General features: G+C 44.1%; 1 protein-coding gene across 2 annotated transcripts; it reads left to right on the top strand.

Annotated features, from left to right (window-relative positions):
* Positions 1–176: 176 nt before the first annotated feature.
* On the top strand, positions 177–16,826 carry LRRC45 (leucine rich repeat containing 45). 2 transcript variants are annotated; one of them, XM_063456203.1, is made up of 18 exons: positions 177–355; positions 958–1,232; positions 1,431–1,492; positions 1,576–1,646; positions 3,443–3,621; positions 4,321–4,449; positions 6,341–6,453; positions 6,538–6,596; positions 6,709–6,786; positions 6,866–7,001; positions 7,467–7,544; positions 8,615–8,726; positions 9,156–9,226; positions 9,302–9,394; positions 9,987–10,079; positions 13,428–13,601; positions 13,802–13,949; positions 16,388–16,826. In XM_063456203.1, exons 2-18 carry the CDS (start codon positions 986–988, stop codon positions 16,567–16,569), a joined length of 2,025 nt encoding a protein of 674 aa, XP_063312273.1. In that variant the 5' UTR covers positions 177–355; positions 958–985; the 3' UTR covers positions 16,570–16,826. The 2 variants fall into 2 exon arrangements, with proteins under 2 accessions (XP_063312273.1, XP_063312272.1); XM_063456202.1 differs by having other exon boundaries at positions 6,706–6,786.
* Positions 16,827–17,986: the final 1,160 nt, after the last annotated feature.

Here is a 17,986-nt window from a genome sequence, read left to right as displayed (position 1 = left end):
GAGCTCCTGACCAATCACAGGGTGTCAGAATGGTAAAAGTCCTATAATGAACTGGAGTCTCCAAGTTCTAAACACTCGAGAAGCATAGAGGTCTCTGCTGTGGAAGCCTCAGGTCAATACAAACGGCCATTTTAATGGCGACCAAAGTCCATTGAGTCCTACGCAGATGGCTCCAACATAATGGCTGCTGTGGAGGAGACACACAGGGCGACCGTTTAGTTATTAAAAGTTGTCATAGAAATTAGAATTTTGTGTTAGGATTTAGTGTTGCATTGTGGGAGTTAGTCCTGGCACCAGGTTCCGACATGCCTCACTCTTCCTGGATACAGCCTGTGTACCTGCAGTTACAGTAACGGTAAGTAGTACTTACCCCATAGCTCACCGGGAGACTCTGCGATTTGGGGCCATTTTCTGGGAAATTGGAATTCTGTCATTATTATTAGTATCTGCTGTGTATTATATCCACTGCCATCTACTGTCACTACCTGTCTGTCTGATAATAATAATAATATCAGATCTCTCTCTATACACTGTCACTCTCTTTATAATAATAATATCAGATCTCTCTCTATACACTGTCACTCTCTTTATAATAATAATATCAGATCTCTCTCTATACACTGTCACTCTCTTTATAATAATAATATCAGATCTCCCCCTGCTATACACTGTCACTACCTGTCTGTCTAATAATGATAATATCACCAGCTCTCTCCCTGATATACACTGTCACTACCTGTCTGTCTAATAATAATGATATCAGATCTCTCCCTCTATACACTGTCTGTCTAATAATAATAATATTATTATTATTATCAGATCTCTCTCTATACACTGTTACTATCTGTCTAATAATATCAGATCTCTCTAGATCTCACTGTCTGTCTAATAATACCAGATCTCTCTCTATACACTATACAATTTGAAGAAATTGCCAACTGTGTCTTTACATGTTAGGGAACAGGGGTACCATCAGAAGCAATCCATGGGGACTCCAGAAATGGACGAACTACAGAGATCCTATGTGAGGCTGTGCCATGAGAGGGGATCAGAACCCCAGGAGGCCGTGCTGAGGCAGCTGGAGGGCGCCAGGGAAACAGCAGGAGGAGGGAGGCTAGACTTGTCCACTCAAAGCCTCTCCATGGACTCATGTGAAGTGCTGGGGATCCTGCTGCAGAATGATGTGACATTTACCCATGTGACCTTGAATGACTGCATGCTGAGCGAAGAAGGTAGGTGCCTCCACAGTAGTCTGCCATCCTTATTTCCTATCTGCCTATATTGGGTGGCATGCTCACCCAGCCACAACAGGTTGGCTGTCACTGTACTTGGGAACAACATGACAAATGATGATAGACATTGTCTCATATCTCCAGATACTGGTTCTAGAGCTTATCTGTGTATAACTGAATATGTCTCTTCATTGTCAGGATCCAAACATCTTCTTCATGGCTTGCGTTCCAATTCTGTAATAAAGCACCTTGACTTGAAGGTTAGTGAGTAGCATTTCAAACCTCAACTTTAGCTCCTGGTTGATTGGATGGACTACGTGAGAACATTCTCATATCTTTTCAGGGCAATAATTTGCGAGCTGAGGGTGCTGAGGTTTTAGGAAAGTTTTTGAGACACAACTCGTCGCTGATCAGGTATGGGATTAATCATTCTCAGACTGAACTGTGCTTTTTCCTATTTGTCTGACATTGTAAATGTGAAACGTGTCCAGAGACATATCAAATATGCATCTTTAAAGAAACACTCTGGGCCTCATAACAACGTATTCTCAATGAAGTTCTTATGGTGATTGTAGGTCTTGGACGCTGTCTTGCTTTAAGGTTTACATCGCTTACAAGTGGTTTAACCCTAAAATTGTTAAGACGGTGCTTGTAACCTTAGTCCCTCTTTTTCCTCAATTACTGGCTTCGATGAGTAAGTCTCAGACTGGGCGCCGGTGATTGGTTCAAACCTCCTTTGATTGGGAAACGCCAGTTACGTGTTAAACCATTCAAAAATTATTTAACAAATAAAGGAAAAAAATGTGCCAGTGTACTTTGCGCACCATATTGACATGAAGTAGTTTTGGTGATGGCATTGTCCCTCAAGGCTTCCAGGTAATAGACAGCCCGTAACTTCTCTTTAATAAGATAGGATAGATAGATTAATCAAAGGCTCTGCAGGGTGTGAGATTTTACAGTTGAGATGCCTAAATGTCTAGTTCCGATGTAAACTAGCTGACTTCAGCCATATGGCCTCTGCCTCTTAATTGATGAGTTCATTTCTTTGATATGTTAATGATCATTAGCCTTGTGTTCAAGTATCATATCCAAAAGAAACATTAATTTGTACCCACAAAATAATAATCAAGCCTCATTTTTGTTATATTGAGAATGGGACAAGCACCATCTTCTAAACAAGCCCAAACATGATTGACATAACTTAACCATATGGGAAGGGATGGGGATGTCTGCTATATTGGGTCAGAAGTGTGACACATCTATGGAATGGAGAAGTTGTAACACATTCATAGATGCAATTATTATTTCTGTGGCAAGTACAAAAGAGGAGATAGAAGAAAAAGTTTCTATTTGGATTGATGTGGGTCTGGAACACTAGGAGGTGGTCACTTATTGTCCCTACAGATACCCCTTAACTCCACCTCTAGGCAAGGCTTGGTAATCCAAAGAGTATATATCCAATGATACTGAAATGTGTATTGGACTTGCTTGGGGGCCAGAATCTAATTCTGAGTGAGTCAGCATCTTTCTTACCAGAGACCCCCTCGGCAGAAGTTTTACTTTGAAAACCTCCGTAAATGATTAGGACTTCTGTTATTTTATCCTTTTTGGTTTTATCTGTTGTTGGTGTAAATAATTTGATTGGCATTTATATTATTGTATGCACTGTGACTTTTTTTTGCTCATAATAAATATTCCTTTATTAAGTTCTGCCTTTGTCTGGTAAAGAATCACATTACCTGAAGAGATTAATAATGAGTGTTTTGCAATTGCTTAGATATTGTACATAATATAGGTTGTATTATTCAGTTACCTGGGGGGGACCAAGGCACCCCATTTATAAATTGTCTCGGTGGTGGCAGCGTTAAAATAGTAATGGTTATATTATTATGCTTAGGTGTGGGTGGTATTAAGTGGGATTTTATCAATATTTCCGGTCTAGTGCAGACAAATAGGGAACTGTAACCCTTTCACCACCACAACTACGTTACGCACACTCTTGAAGGGTGTGTTCGTGACAAGTAGTATTCCAGCAATGCACACAGATGGCAGCAGTGAACAGGTTTGTGCATTAACCATAAGTCTATAACCAGAATTGTGGGAAATGTAGTCTAGAAACCCTCTCAGTGCCAAGGCCAACATGATCGCTAGAATTATGTACATTTTTGGTTTCGGACACCAGGTGACTTTCTTCCTTTCCTTCTCTTCAGCTTGACCCTGGAGTGGAATAACCTGGGCATGTTAGACAATGCTTTTTCTCTGTTTTGTGATGGGCTCTCCTTCAATCAAACACTGAGAAAACTGGATCTGCGCAACAACCAGATTAACCACACGGGGGCAGAGGAGCTGTCTATGGCCCTGAAACACAACTTCTCTTTACAAGAACTTGGTAAATCATTATCTGTCATTAATGAGGCAGGAGACTCATTACTCTCTCCAGCTCGTTCATCAAATGAATCCATCCATCTTTAGGCATCGATCCTCTGCTTCTAAAATTGATATTTCAGTGTGTAGATACAAATAGCCTCCTGCACATCCTAGGCATTCTTCAATTCATTTTCAATTGTTTTTTTCCCCCTTGTTGCTTCTACTGGAAGACTATTCCATGTATCTACTACCTTTTATATATAACAGGCAGCCTTTACCATACCCACTGGACTATTGTCTCATGTACCTACTACTTCTTCGGTAGTATTGCTTCACATTATCCCACCATTTTCTGACCTTCCAATCCTGGTCCTGTGAGTGTGGGAAGAGACCATGACATGGTGTAGCTATGCAGTGACTGGACCTGTGAGCGTAGGAAGGGACCGTGACATGGTGTAGCTATGCAGTGACTGGACCTGTGAGCGTAGGAAGGGACCGTGACATGGTATAACTGGGCCAGTGACTGATCCTGTGAGTGTAGGAAGGGACCGTGACATGGTGTAACTGCCGGTGACTGGACCTGTAAGTGTAGGAAGAGACCGTGACATGGTGTAACTGTGCCGGTGACTGGACCTGTGAGTGTAGGAAGAGACTCTGTGTATGTGACACACGCCTTGCCTGTCTCTGCTTATTGATGCGTGAGGACTTGTTTTTTTTACAGATCTGCGCTGGAATAACATGGGTTTGCTTGGAGGGAGGGCCATGCTGAGCTGTATGGAAACTAACCGAAATCTGCTGAAGCTGGAGCTGTCTGGGAACAACATCCCTAGTGATATCTTGAAGGCGATTGGTAAGAGACCTGGGATATCGATTTCACGATTCTAAAGTAACCATAGTCAAACGCTAACACGGACAGGGAAGATTAAAGGCAGTGATGGAAAACTGTACAGGGGAAAGCTGAATCGGGCAGGGTCTGATAGTGTATGGGAGGAATCTGGGGTGGGCATGGTCTGATAGTGTATGGGAGGAATCTGGGGCGGGCAGGGTCTGAGTGTATGGGAGGAATCTAGGGCGGGCAGGGTCTGATAGTGTATGGGAGGAATCTGGGGCGGGCAGGGTCTGATAGTGTATGGGAGGAATCTGGGGCGGGCAGGGTCTGATAGTGTATGGGAGGAATCTAGGGCGGGCAGGGTCTGATAGTGTATGGGAGGAATCTGGGGCGGGCAGGGTCTGATAGTGTATGGGAGGAATCTGGGGCGGGCAGGGTCTGAGTGTATGGGAGGAATCTGGGGCGGGCAGGGTCTGATAGTGTATGGGAGGAATCTGGGGCGGGCAGGGTCTGATAGTGTATGGGAGGAATCTAGGGCGGGCAGGGTCTGATAGTGTATGGGAGGAATCTGGGGCGGGCAGGGTCTGATAGTGTATGGGAGGAATCTGGGGCGGGCAGGGTCTTATAGTGTATGGGAGGAATCTGGGGTGGGCAGGGTCTGATAGTGTATGGGAGGAATCTGGGGTGGGCAGGGTCTGATAGTGTATGGGAGGAATCTGGGGTGGGCAGGGTCTGATAGTGTATGGGAGGAATCTGGGGCGGGCAGGGTCTGATAGTGTATGGGAGGAATCTGGGGCGGGCAGGGTCTGATAGTGTATGGGAGGAATCTGGGGCGGGCAGGGTCTGATAGTGTATGGGAGGAATCTGGGGCGGGCAGGGTCTGATAGTGTATGGGAGGAATCTGGGGCGGGCAGGGTCTGATAGTGTATGGGAGGAATCTGGGGTGGGCAGGGTCTGATAGTGTATGGGAGGAATCTAAGGCGGGCAGGGTCTGATAGTGTATGGGAGGAATCTAGGGCGGGCAGGGTCTGATAGTGTATGGGAGGAATCTGGGGCGGGCAGGGTCTGATAGTGTATGGGAGGAATCTAGGGCGGGCAGGGTCTGATAGTGTATGGGAGGAATCTGGGGTGGGCAGGGTCTGATAGTGTATGGGAGGAATCTGGAGCGGGCAGGGTCTGATAGTGTATGGGAGGAATCTGGGGTGGGCAGGGTCTGATAGTGTATGGGAGGAATCTGGGGTGGGCAGGGTCTGATAGTGTATGGGAGGAATCTGGGGTGGGCAGGGTCTGATAGTGTATGGGTGGAATCTGGGGCGGGCAGGGTCTGATAGTGTATGGGAGGAATCTGGGGCGGGCAGGGTCTGATAGTGTATGGGAGGAATCTGGGGCGGGCAGGGTCTGATAGTGTATGGGAGGAATCTGGGGCGGGCAGGGTCTGATAGTGTATGGGAGGAATCTGTAGCGGGCAGGGTCTGATAGTGTATGGGAGGAATCTGGGGCGGGCAGGGTCTGATAGTGTATGGGAGGAATCTGGGGTGGGCAGGGTCTGATAGTGTATGGGAGGAATCTGGGGCGGGCAGGGTCTGATAGTGTATGGGAGGAATCTGGGGCGGGCAGGGTCTGATAGTGTATGGGAGGAATCTGGGGCGGGCAGGGTCTGATAGTGTATGGGAGGAATCTGGGGCGGGCAGGGTCTGATAGTGTATGGGAGGAATCTGGGGCGGGCAGGGTCTGATAGTGTATGGGAGGAATCTGGGGCGGGCAGGGTCTGATAGTGTATGGGAGGAATCTGGGGTGGGCAGGGTCTGATAGTGTATGGGAGGAATCTGGGGTGGGCAGGGATCTAGTGCAGGTAGGTTACAATACAGCGTGCATGAGAGGAATCAGGACAAATGTAATCCGTGTGTCACAGAGCAGGCTGTTGAACACAACCAGGAAAGACAGACATTGAAGAGAGATACTGTAAACCAGAGGCAGATCCTCACTAAAGAAGTCCAAAGTCTGAAGCAAGAAAAGAATAAGCAGGTGAGTTCCATCTTTTTTGATGGTCATGTCTCTTGGCACTAATCTAGAAACCCTGGACTCCACATGCTCTCTGTTTCATTCCAGTTCCTAAACCTGATGGACACCATTGATCAGCAGAAGGAGGAAATGAACCGCAGCAACAGGTCAGTCTCGGAAGATACATTGTGTGGACGTCTTCCTTCAAAAAGAGACATTGGTCTCTGCTGTACGCATTATTCTCTTTCTGTGCTTATTACATGTGTTGTTTTTAAACAGAACAACCACTCTGCGGCTCGGAAAGCTTCAGGAAGCCTTGGAAGACCGGAAATCGGTGGTTAACTCCTTAAAATCCAAGTAAGCATTCTTCTGGATCTTTCTATGTGGCCATTTATTTGAGGACAACTTTCTGACTCCTATATTTATTTGTTTGTAGGTTGCAGATGACGGAAGCCAACTTGGCTTTATCACTGCAGAAAGCACTAGACGTGGAGAAGCTCCTGAGCCACACAAAGCAAACTGGCATTAGCATGAGGGAACAACAGGCCAAGGAACTGAGGAAGGAGAAGGAGGTCAGCTTGAGGGAAACTGATGACAAAAAGAGGGGTTGTGTGCTTTCCATTTCTTACAGATATGTCTTAAAACTATTGCCTGTGACCCATTGTGTAGATACGTCATAAAAAAATAAGAAAAGTCCCATCTCTGAATGTCCACTGTTTGCTGTAGAAGCCTAAGAGTTGGTGAGCTCTCTTAGCCAATCCTGGTGCTCCCATTGGTTTAAGTTGTAGTGCTGTGTACATCCCATAAACCATAAATTTTACAGCTACATAGCTGGAGAAAGGTAGGGTGAAGATCCAGGAAGGCTGTTAGGCTTGCGAATACACAGAATGCAAGAAATGGATTTAGATGAATTTGGCACAAATCGGGGTCGTGAGTCATGATCAGGATGTCGCACAATTAATGTGGATAAAAGAATGCTATTTGTGCAAGTCATTATCCGTAACTAATATATTCTTATTTCAATGTTTTGGCAATAGGAGTCTGCATCTCGGGAAGCAAAACTTAGGCAAGAATTGGCATCTGCACATGAGAAAAATCTTTATTATCGCAGCAAGGTAAGTTTCTCATAATTCTGCTGCACTCCGAGGCTTGAATCTGGAATCCTGGGACAGGGAGCTGCTGATTGGCTGAGAGCCTCAGCTGGCACACCATTCAGAAAATTACTTTGAAAAATGTGCAAGTTTTCAAGTCATTTTTTTAAATGGGGAGCTTGTGAGAGGCTCCCAGTCGAAGACTTCCTGATTCAAGCCTTGGACTGTGGTGAAAAAAGCAGAGCAGAGCAATTTAGAGCCATATTCAACACTTTGGGGATAAACGAGGTAAGCTGACACCGGGGGACCTCCTTGCACCATAACAACTTAATTCCAATGAAGTTTTTATAGTGCCTGAAGTACCACTTTAAAGTATGATCTAATAAGCAGATGACGGTTTGGAATTGGGTGCCAGGGGGAGGCAGCAGGAGAATCCCATTAGTGTATTAATCTTATTATTAACTAAGGCTGCAAGTGTAGATTTTTTTTTAATAGCTTTTTATTTTGGGGTAATCCACAGATAGCTCTCCAGGTGGTAGAACTAACTGACCAATAATGCTCAGCAATCTGCTTACACAGGGCTGTGGCTGTGGCTGTGTCTGTCTAAGCAATGAGTTAAGCGATATTTGTTTGGTATCATTGATCTATATTTGATGATTACATCTTACAGCTCTAGTACAAATCTGTGCTCTAATGTCAGCACACAAGATAAAAATAGGGGTTTATTCACTCAATTACTAATTGTAGTGGATTGAAAAACATTTTGGGGCAAAAACTGCTGATTTGGAAAAGTAAATCTACAGTTCAGCTGTACTCCCCTCCATTTGTTTAAATATACATAGGGATTTAGGAGAGAGCGCAGGTAAAAAAAAATTATTTTGTTTATACTCCCAGATTGGCTATTTTAATCTGGATTTCTAGTTTTGGTACTTTCTGTATTCAGTGAATAAACCATTGAGAACGCTTTATCTCACTGCTTTGTGATAAACAGAATGACTGGGAGCACGATTTTCAGTTTTTAGAAAGTGCGCTGCAGTGAGCATCTCAAAATCTCCCTTAATGACCTGGTATGGTGATTGGGTGTACCCATGCAGGTGGATGAGCTGGAACGGCGTTGCAAAGCCCAGCAGCAACAGCTGTTTGATCTGAAGCAGGAGCTGACGGACACAGGGGCTGAGCTGAAAATCAGAGCAATGCAGGCTGAAGGTAAATGGTACCCACTGAATGGTCCAAAAGGATTGGCCCATGTTTGTGATATAATATAGGGCAAGGGTGGACCATTTTGTAGCATTCCCATTTTTGAGAATTATGGGAAATGTAGTTTTACAAGCTAAACAGCTCCATACCCCTGATAATAGAACAATGCCTTTGGGATGTCCATCTTTGATATATATACATATATATATATATATATATATATATATATATATATTATAGATGTAACTAAAACCTTTTTAATGCCATTATAGAAGTAAATGCTATTAAATATGGGGGAAAAAAAACGTTGTATATACTTATTATGATGAATAGAGCTTATTTACATATTTCACTTGATACATTCATTTCAATCTGTGATGTCTAAGCTTTGCCAAGGTAGTCTTGACTTATTTAGAGTTAACCATTCCTCTTTTATAGAACTTCTGGAAGCTGAGAAGAAGAGATTCCGTCAGTCAAGAGATGACACGGTTGTTTTACATCAGAAAGAGGCAAGTATACTTCCCCTCTCACTCACTGACTCACAAGGTTCCATGAAGAGGGTCTAATCTTGTCTGTGATGGCAGGTGGACCACATGGCACGTCTCTTGGAGGACAGTGAGAAAGCCGCCCAAGAAAGGATGCAGCGCCTGGAAGTTACAAAGTTGGGACTGGAGGAGGTGAGAGCGACATTAACCTGACTGTGCAGCATGTGCAACTGGGGGTGTCAGAGGGTCTTTTTTCAGGGAGGAAGGGGGGAATTTATGAGGTTCCTGCCTTCAGTGCAGAGTTAGTGGTGCACAGGATCGAAGGTCACTGCTCACAGGAGTGATTTGCCTTCTGCCTTCTTTTAAAAATATTACTGCACAGTATGTGAAAACATCTTACCCGAAATACCTCCTCACACAGGACTTTATCGTTTCAGTCTCTATGTGACCTTTATCAAGATTTCTTCCTTCAAGAACGCATGGAGACATCTCTCTGAACAAGGAGTGTCTTTGGTGTTTATTAAATGGCCATTACAAACCAAACATCAATGTCCTAACAAATTGTATAAAGGTTTACATTTGATCTTTTGGGCTGGGGTAGAATTGAGATTGGCTGTGCAATTGGGGTTGGTGACGTGACACAAGGTTTGAGCGATGCAATCCATTGCATCTCCCAGTGTAGTACTTGTTTGTCACCTGACCACCTGACAGATGTCCACTGTTGTTCTTCTGAGTTTGATATAAATCTATTCTTCCCTCACTTCCATTTCCAATGTCCCTGCAGGAGCTGAATAGGCTGAAGGTAACCTTAGCCAATGAGAGGATTCATGCAGCAGAGGAGATCCAAAAGGTCCGCAGTGCGACACAGCTGGAGGAGGTGAGGATTCCCTATTCTAAAGTCTGTACCTTCTCAAATGGTTCCAACATACACATACCAGAGCTTGCCTAGATGGGATATTATTAATCTCCCGAGGATGTGATTTTAAAAATAAATGTAGAGGGGGGGCAGGGCCTGAGCTTCATGGTGGCTCGACTCGTTTCAAGAGAGCTCCACGCTAAACTGGAGAATTAAGCGACTATACTGCGTCCCAGCAAGCCAAAAAAGGGGCATCCTGACTCCTGAGACTCTCAGCCAAATCCTACCTATAACAGAGGTCCCGGAGAGGCCTTGAGAAACAGCCGGGCGGGCGAGGCGGCCGCTGACCCGTTCCTCCCCCTCTGGACCGCTGGGGGTTATCCCGGTCCCCACAGGCCAGCCACAAACCTCACAGAGAAACGCGGACACTGCACCCGATCCTGCCTGGCACGCAGCTCCCCCTTTCAAGATGGCGGCTGCACTCCCACCTTGTGGCACTGAACCCACACTGCCCGAGAGAAAATACTCTGTCAGCGTCCAGCAGACCTTGAAGAAACTGGACAAGATATTCGCCTGCTTCTGGGCCTCTCTAGAGGAGAGACATGCAATAAGGGCATCTCAGATCCCGGCAGCAAAAGGGGAGACGGAGAGAGTGGAGGAGGGTGGGCCTACTCAGGGCCTCAACCTTAAACATGTACGTGCACCTGCGACAGCCAGAACCCCTAGACCACGGGTCAAAAGGGGCAAGACCCTGCAACGTCGTTCACGCCACCAGCGAGGAACCCGCAGACAGCAGCATCACCGCACCACGACCTCTTGTCCCCCTCCATGCTGGAAGGACAACCTCAGCCAGGTCAGCAACACAGCGAAACGGCCATACTTGCAGACACCAGGCTGGAGAGAAGCTCTACACTGCTCCTTCCCTCCTATCGTGTTACTGGACTCTTACACCCAACACGAGCAGATAGACACCGCAGACATCAGCTGACTTCTGGCAGTCCAACATGCTCCAGGCGATAACTGATTGGTTTTATCCTTAATTGCCTCTTATGCTTTTACTCTCCTCAGAAATTACTCCATGAGACATATTAATATAATTTCTCCCACCTGTTTGCTCCAGCCAAAAAACAAAAACGTGTGGTTTATTTCTCGTTTGTCTATGTTCAGTTATGCATTGCCCTGATAGGCACGCTGGCTCTGCTAGTTTAGCATGTCCAATATACGATATACTTTTATGTGATCTGGATACAGGGCATTCCGTTGTCATTAACCATTAACTCCTATAATTCTTTCGTGTAATTCAGAATTTTTTTACTTGGGGGCAACCACAGTAGGAGTTCTAGCTCGATTTTATATATCTAGCCTGATGTGCAGCAACCTATTCACATCACCTGTATGGCAGTCCTGGCAGGTCAGCATAGACTGTTAGCTTACTTACTATGAAAATGGGGCAATGCAATATGGTGCAGAATCCCCACATCATATGTGCTCATCCCTGCCACCTTACAGTCACACTCACCTATGGCTATGCCGTGCACTTAATCCTGTACCTAAGCTTGTTATTGTTAGACTATATGCATGTCCTAATGTTTAGATGCATGAACCTGGCTTGTGGTTTATAAAACACCCGTCTTGTCTGACATACTCTACCAATAGGAAAGTTTTCATTTTGATCAAACAATCATATAAGCATACCTAACCTATCTCTGATACACTCTGTTTACTAACCTTGTTTTACAAAAATTTGCAAAGTTCTTGATGCCACACTAATGTACTCATATGTTTAACACTGTTTGCACCAGCTATTGTGGCGGCGCAAATCTGCCTGTATACCATATGCACAAATAAAATAAAGAATTTTAAAAATAAATAAATGTATAATGTAAAGATAATTATGGGGCAAAGCTGCTTTAAAGGGGCAGTCTATGCAGTCTAACCACACCAGTACAATGGAGTGGTTATGGTGCCAAGAGTCCCCTGGCTCCATCCTATATTAAGTAGTCTAACTCTACTGCTTGCCATTCACCTGAGTCCCAGTCCAGGTTCCTCCAGTCCGGACTCCTTTCCTGATACCGATAATATGGAAGTTTCTACATTTTTGGACATCTGAGAGTGTCAGAGTGATTGCGGTCCTGTAAATCGTTTAAGATCTTAATAGATGATGGGCTCTCCAGTTAATCTTCCTTGTGTATAGGATGTTGGCGACACTGCTACAGCATGATATTAATCTGCCATGTACTGTGTTTTTTTCTGCTTGAAACCTATCCAAATTAAGATGCTCTAAGAGACTGATTATTCTGGCATGGGAATATGGGAATTGTAGATAATATGTTGGGTACGTAATCTCAAAAAAATGAATTGCTCCAAAAATTTATTCATTGTAAAGGTGCGTACAGCAACATGAAAATCGCTGAACTTAAAGCACAGAACACGTTAAGTGGCTTATTCCGGTGTTTGTATACAGTTTTACTTGTAATACATTTAATATTTCCTTGGCGTTTTCTGATTGCGCTAGTTTATTTGTGTTCCTCATTTGGCCGGGGATTGTGTGAGTCTTTGGAGATTATTGTACAGACCTGGATAAATTAACTGAAAATAAGAAAAAGGAAATTCAGCGGTTATCACAAATCTCGGGTTTTGGATGCACATAAGGTTTTCCATGCTGTGTTGCCAGCCCAGATACCCTGAATACCCTCCGTACGCAGCAACTGCCACTGCTTCCCATCCAGACTTTCTAAAGGCATTTTTAACATTAGTAGCTGCATGACTTTGTCCGTAAACGGGTTTTTACGACCTGTTTTTGATGTATAGATATGTGCGCAGGTTATACAATGTGGTTTCTCTATGTTCTATATATACATCTTTCCAGTAAAGTTAAATAACTCTTAACCAGAAACAGGTCTGAAGCATAAATACTAAAAAGTGTCATCCAGAGACGTTTAAATACCAATGACTTCTATGGAATAAAATCTAACCATCTTTAATGCAAACCACATGTGTGTGTCTTCCTCTCGTTTTCTAATCTCCCTCTATCTGTCTTCTACTCCCTTTTACTTTCTCTCTTTTTATTTCTTTTATTTCACTCTCTCCATTGTTCTGCCCCGTCTCTTTTTCCCTCTGTTTTCTTTCTTTCCCTTTTAAACTATGCCTCCATAATCTCCTTATATCTCTACCCTACTTACCTTTATCGTTTTAACCCTTTCCATTTTTCCATAGCTCCCACTCGTAATTTCCCAAATCTATAAGTTCGAAGCAGAGAGGGGTTAAGGGAATTAGCTGCCGTATAAATGTCTGTTACATTTTTATATGGGAGGTAATGACTCCTTCTGATCAATGTCTGTGTCTTTTTGTTTGTTTATTTCCGAGCAGCAGCAGCATTCTGCCGTTCTACAGGACAAGCTACGGACCCTTGCTCAGTCCCGAGATCAGGCTCAGAATCAAGTTCTACAGCAACAGCAGCAGACAGGAGAGCTGCAGGCCCAGAACAGCCAACTAGGCCTTGAAATAGAGTGTCTGAAAAGGAGGATTGATGGGTTCAATCAGGTACATTCAGGAGGAGGTTTTTCCGCTCTAAACTCTACTTGAGCTCTTCCAAGCCCATAAACCCTCTATGGCTCAAGTGCATTGTGGAAAGGTCTAACACTAACTGAGCATTACAGGAAGTCCCCTAGCCAATGGCTCAACATTTAGGGTGAATATTTCTTTCTGAACCTATCATTAATAGCAACGTGTCTGACCCCCAGGAACTGGCCAAGAAAGAGCAACAGAAATTGGCTGAAGTCACAAAAGCGCGCCTTGAGCTTCAAGAGCGAATCGGACACCTTGAAGCAGAGCTGGTGGCTCAGGAGGGCCTTAAAGAGAAAATAAGCACTCTGGAGAGGCAGCTGAAAGGTGGGAATTGAAACGTTTGCTACAGGAGTTTTGGCAAAAAACGTGCTTTAGACTATGTGGGCAGAGAGAGGCAAAAGGTGGTAGACATTTAAAAACTTAAGATGGTGAAGGCCTACATAGCAATACCCTTTCCTGGTTCACAGAGTCCAGGGTGGCCAAGTCCCTTGTGGAATGGACACAGAATGGACTGGGCACACAGATAATTTATTGTCACATAAAGGTATCTGGCTTTAGAAAGACGTTCTGCCTTTGACCGTGACACTGTGCTTAGTTGGTCCTTCCTCTTTGTTAAAACTGAAGATGGTCCATGTGGCAAGAGGAAATCTGGCAAATATTCCCTTTGACATTGACGCTAGTCTTGAGTAGTTCGAGGGAAACATAGTTGGTGATAAAATACATAAAAAAAATTCTTTCCCCCTATACATTCCACCCCCAGAGTTCCTTTTGTTTTGCATCAGATAGAAAACCCAAGGCACAAGTAATGCAAGCCATATGATGGTGATCTAATCATATTCCAAGCGTTGGCCCACAGCCAGTTATATGGGTGTATTAAAAGGTCACTCCAGTCCCCTTACGTACTTTCTGTGCACAAGCTGTGCATCCCTAGCTTTATGGAAACAAAACATTACTGTAGCAGCATCCATCACGAACACACACTGACCCCACACTGCACCCACACTACACAGGCGCACAGGAAGAGGAGAAACTCGGGTGGCCACAAGAAGCGCTTCCATGGTGCACATCACTACTTGATGAGAAAGGAAGAGACAGGCGCCTCTCTCTGAAGGGAGCCTGTAGGCATGTGCCTATTCTGCCTTATAATTAATCAGGCTCGGCCCATGCTCTGCATCCAGTGTCAGAATACTTTACAAGGTGATGCTGGAGACTGTGGCAGAACTAATACAAAGAGGGCCCTTAAAAAGGAAATTTTTGGCCACCCCTGTAGTGCAAGGGTGGCCAAAAGGTAGACCCCATGATGCTTTGCCAGCTGGGGAATTACCATTTGCCCATCCTTGCTGGGCTGCATTTGTGAGCAGTGTCTGTGTGCTTGAATGTAAGCGTGTTTTTGTGCAGAGTAGGTGTGTGTGTGTTTATGTGTTGGAGTTTGAATGCAGTTTGTGTATGTATGCAGTTTTGACGTTTGAAAGCAGGGGGTGTATTCACATGTAGTTGGTGTTTGAATGTAAAGGTGTGTTTGTACGTGGTATTGCAGTTTGATTGCAGGGGTGTGTTTATTTGTAGTGTTGGTGTTTGAATGCAGGGGTGTGTTTGTGGTGGTGATGTTTGATGGCAGTGTGTATTTGTATGTAGTGTTGGCATTTAGAATGCAGGGGTATGTATGTGTGTAATGTTGGTGTTTGAATGCTCCGATGTATGTATGCACATATACACAAACTCTGATACACACAGATACACTCAAACATTTTTTTTCAGAAATATACATGCACACTGACACACACTTATAGAAATGATCATATTCATATTTTTAGCCACCCCTCTTTTTCCATACCTTTGGATGAATAACAGTTGCTTTCCTGTCCAGTGGACCTGCCTGAGGATGATGGGAGTCTTGTCCACACGCCCTTATCTCTGCTGATATGACAGGGATCTGGATAAAGGGCTGCAGCCCCCAACTGGGCCCCTAATCATTGCACCCAATTGTGAGGGATTCCCGATAGGCCACCTGCAGCTTGTGGGCTTTGGTGCAGCCACACCAGCTTCACTAGTGATAGTTCTGCCATTGGACAGATCTAAAATAGATTCAGTATTTATAGTGGCTGAGGGAATGACATTACAGGTGTGAAAACTGCAAAATGTAAACTGTGTTGTTTCCTACAGAACTGTAAGACTGCCCATAATCACTTTATTAAAGCGGATCTGTCACATTCTTGGATCTTTGCGTATTTCCCAAAAGTGACAGATACAGTGGCCGTGGGGTGCAGGGGAGGTAAGTTTAATGGCTCTCTCGCAAGAGTACAGCACAGACGTACGCGGGAGACTCCATAGATCAATGGCTGAATCTCACAGCCGTCAATTGTTCCTGCTGCTGGCACTGGACAAGCGTTGATGATGGAGCTCTGCCTTTTGTCAACCTCAGATTTATCACAACGCAGTCTTGATCACTATTTCACAAAGATTTTATCATTATGAAATACTGAAAAGTGACCAAGATGCTTTAAGATAGTTATTTTGGTGCTTGGTCGGTTCCTTTAAGATGTTACAAAGTTTCACCATGTGTACTGGATACTATATGTGTCTGCATTCATTGATTACTGCAAATATTGTGTTAGATTTCTAGCAGCGGAAACCTGATGTCGGGTTATTATTTCTAATCGCCATGGTAACGTAGCCTCGGTTATTTGTCACACAATACTATAAGGACACAGTCTCAACCAGAACTTTAATAGGAAATTGGATATTTGTGCATTTATTTGTAGTGCAATCCAACTCCCAACGTGAGATGATGCTGGACAAGGAGGGTGAGATCGCTTCATTGGTGGAGAAACTTCGAATGAAGGAAGCAGAGATTTTGAGGATGCGAGAGGAGGATGCACAGAGAGCTAGTCTGCTACAAAATGCCATTTTATCCTATATCCACAGATCTCCACTTAATAAGTAGAATGTGCCCGACGTACTATGCAATTCCAGGGACAACCTGTGAACAGACTGTCTGTTTTTACCCAGAATCCTTATGTTGTGCCTTATTATGAAAGCCATGGGGCAAATTGCCTCCTGTCCCCCCAGTCAGTAATGTGTGAAAGGTCTATGATCATGGCAAATTAATTTATTTTATACTGTGATGTATTTACATATTTTTATAATAGTGCCCTGATTTTTTTTGATTTTTTTTAAATAAATCTTTCTATTTCTTTTGTATGTGCTGTGCTTTCCATTGGTCATTTGGATCATTAATTGTGTGTATTCACATTGTAGATTAACGTGATCAAATCTTTCCAGACCCTTCATAAAGCACAGTAATAGCTGCTTATTTACTGGTGGACGAACCTATGATTACGTTCACGTTTACCGGTTGTGCCAATGGGTAGCCCTCCTTTGGGTCAAGGTTGCCTAGGGACAGTCAAACCTCAAGGTGTTTTATTTTTATTTTTTATTAACGGTCCATTGGCTGTGTAAAAAGAAAAAGGTTTAGTCAAACATCCATTCTATAAGTGTGACTTATACAAAGCTCTCCCCATTAAATACAAATCTAGCCGAGCTTGAGTCAAGAACTTGTCCAACTAAAGTATTCATTTTAGTTTTCAATTCACCACAATCTCTGTTTAGGTATGTATGTTGATACACTCCTACTGCCCCCCTTCCTCCTTAAACACAGTGGAATGGACCAGGTTTACTAAATTCCACTTCCTCTTGTCAAATTAGATATTAATCAGCCCAAAGGCCAGAGAAGTGGCCCTCATTGCAGCACAAAATAACTTTGCCATTTGTTGGCATTATTTATTACTACTCATAGCTTAGTATTGTCAAGAAGCACTCTGGTCTCCCAGCCTGGCCTAGGATAGTGACAGCCTAGCCCTGGTACTGGTGGCATGACTGGGAATCCTTGGAGAATGTAGATTACACTTAGTATTGCAGATATTTGTGAACTACACTTTCCATGGTGTTCAGTCAGAGTAGCTGCAGGCTAAGGTGCACGCGAAACCACTGGACCACCAGGGTAAGAAGGGGGGGGGGGGGGGGGTACATATATTTTGTTTTGCTCTTTTTAAGTAAAAAAATAAAAATTAAAAATAATTATATCTTTTTTTTTCCCTGATCCCCTAACACACACTACACCACCTCACACACACTGCACCCCCCCACACACAGAGCCCCTCACACAAAACCCCTCCCGCAAACACAGATGAGCCCCTTGCACACACACTCTGCACCCTTCACACAGAACTCCTCACACAAACACACTGCACACCTCTCATACACTCTGCACCCTTCACTCACACAATGCACGCCACACACACTGCCACCCTCACACACACACACACACTGCAACCCTCACACACACTACACCGCACCCATCA

The sequence above is a fragment of the Pelobates fuscus genome, chromosome 5 (assembly GCF_036172605.1).
Source record: "Pelobates fuscus isolate aPelFus1 chromosome 5, aPelFus1.pri, whole genome shotgun sequence".
Lineage (NCBI taxonomy): Eukaryota > Metazoa > Chordata > Amphibia > Anura > Pelobatidae > Pelobates > Pelobates fuscus.
Note: the sequence above shows the minus strand (reverse complement) of the source record. Positions and strands in the feature narration are given on the sequence as shown.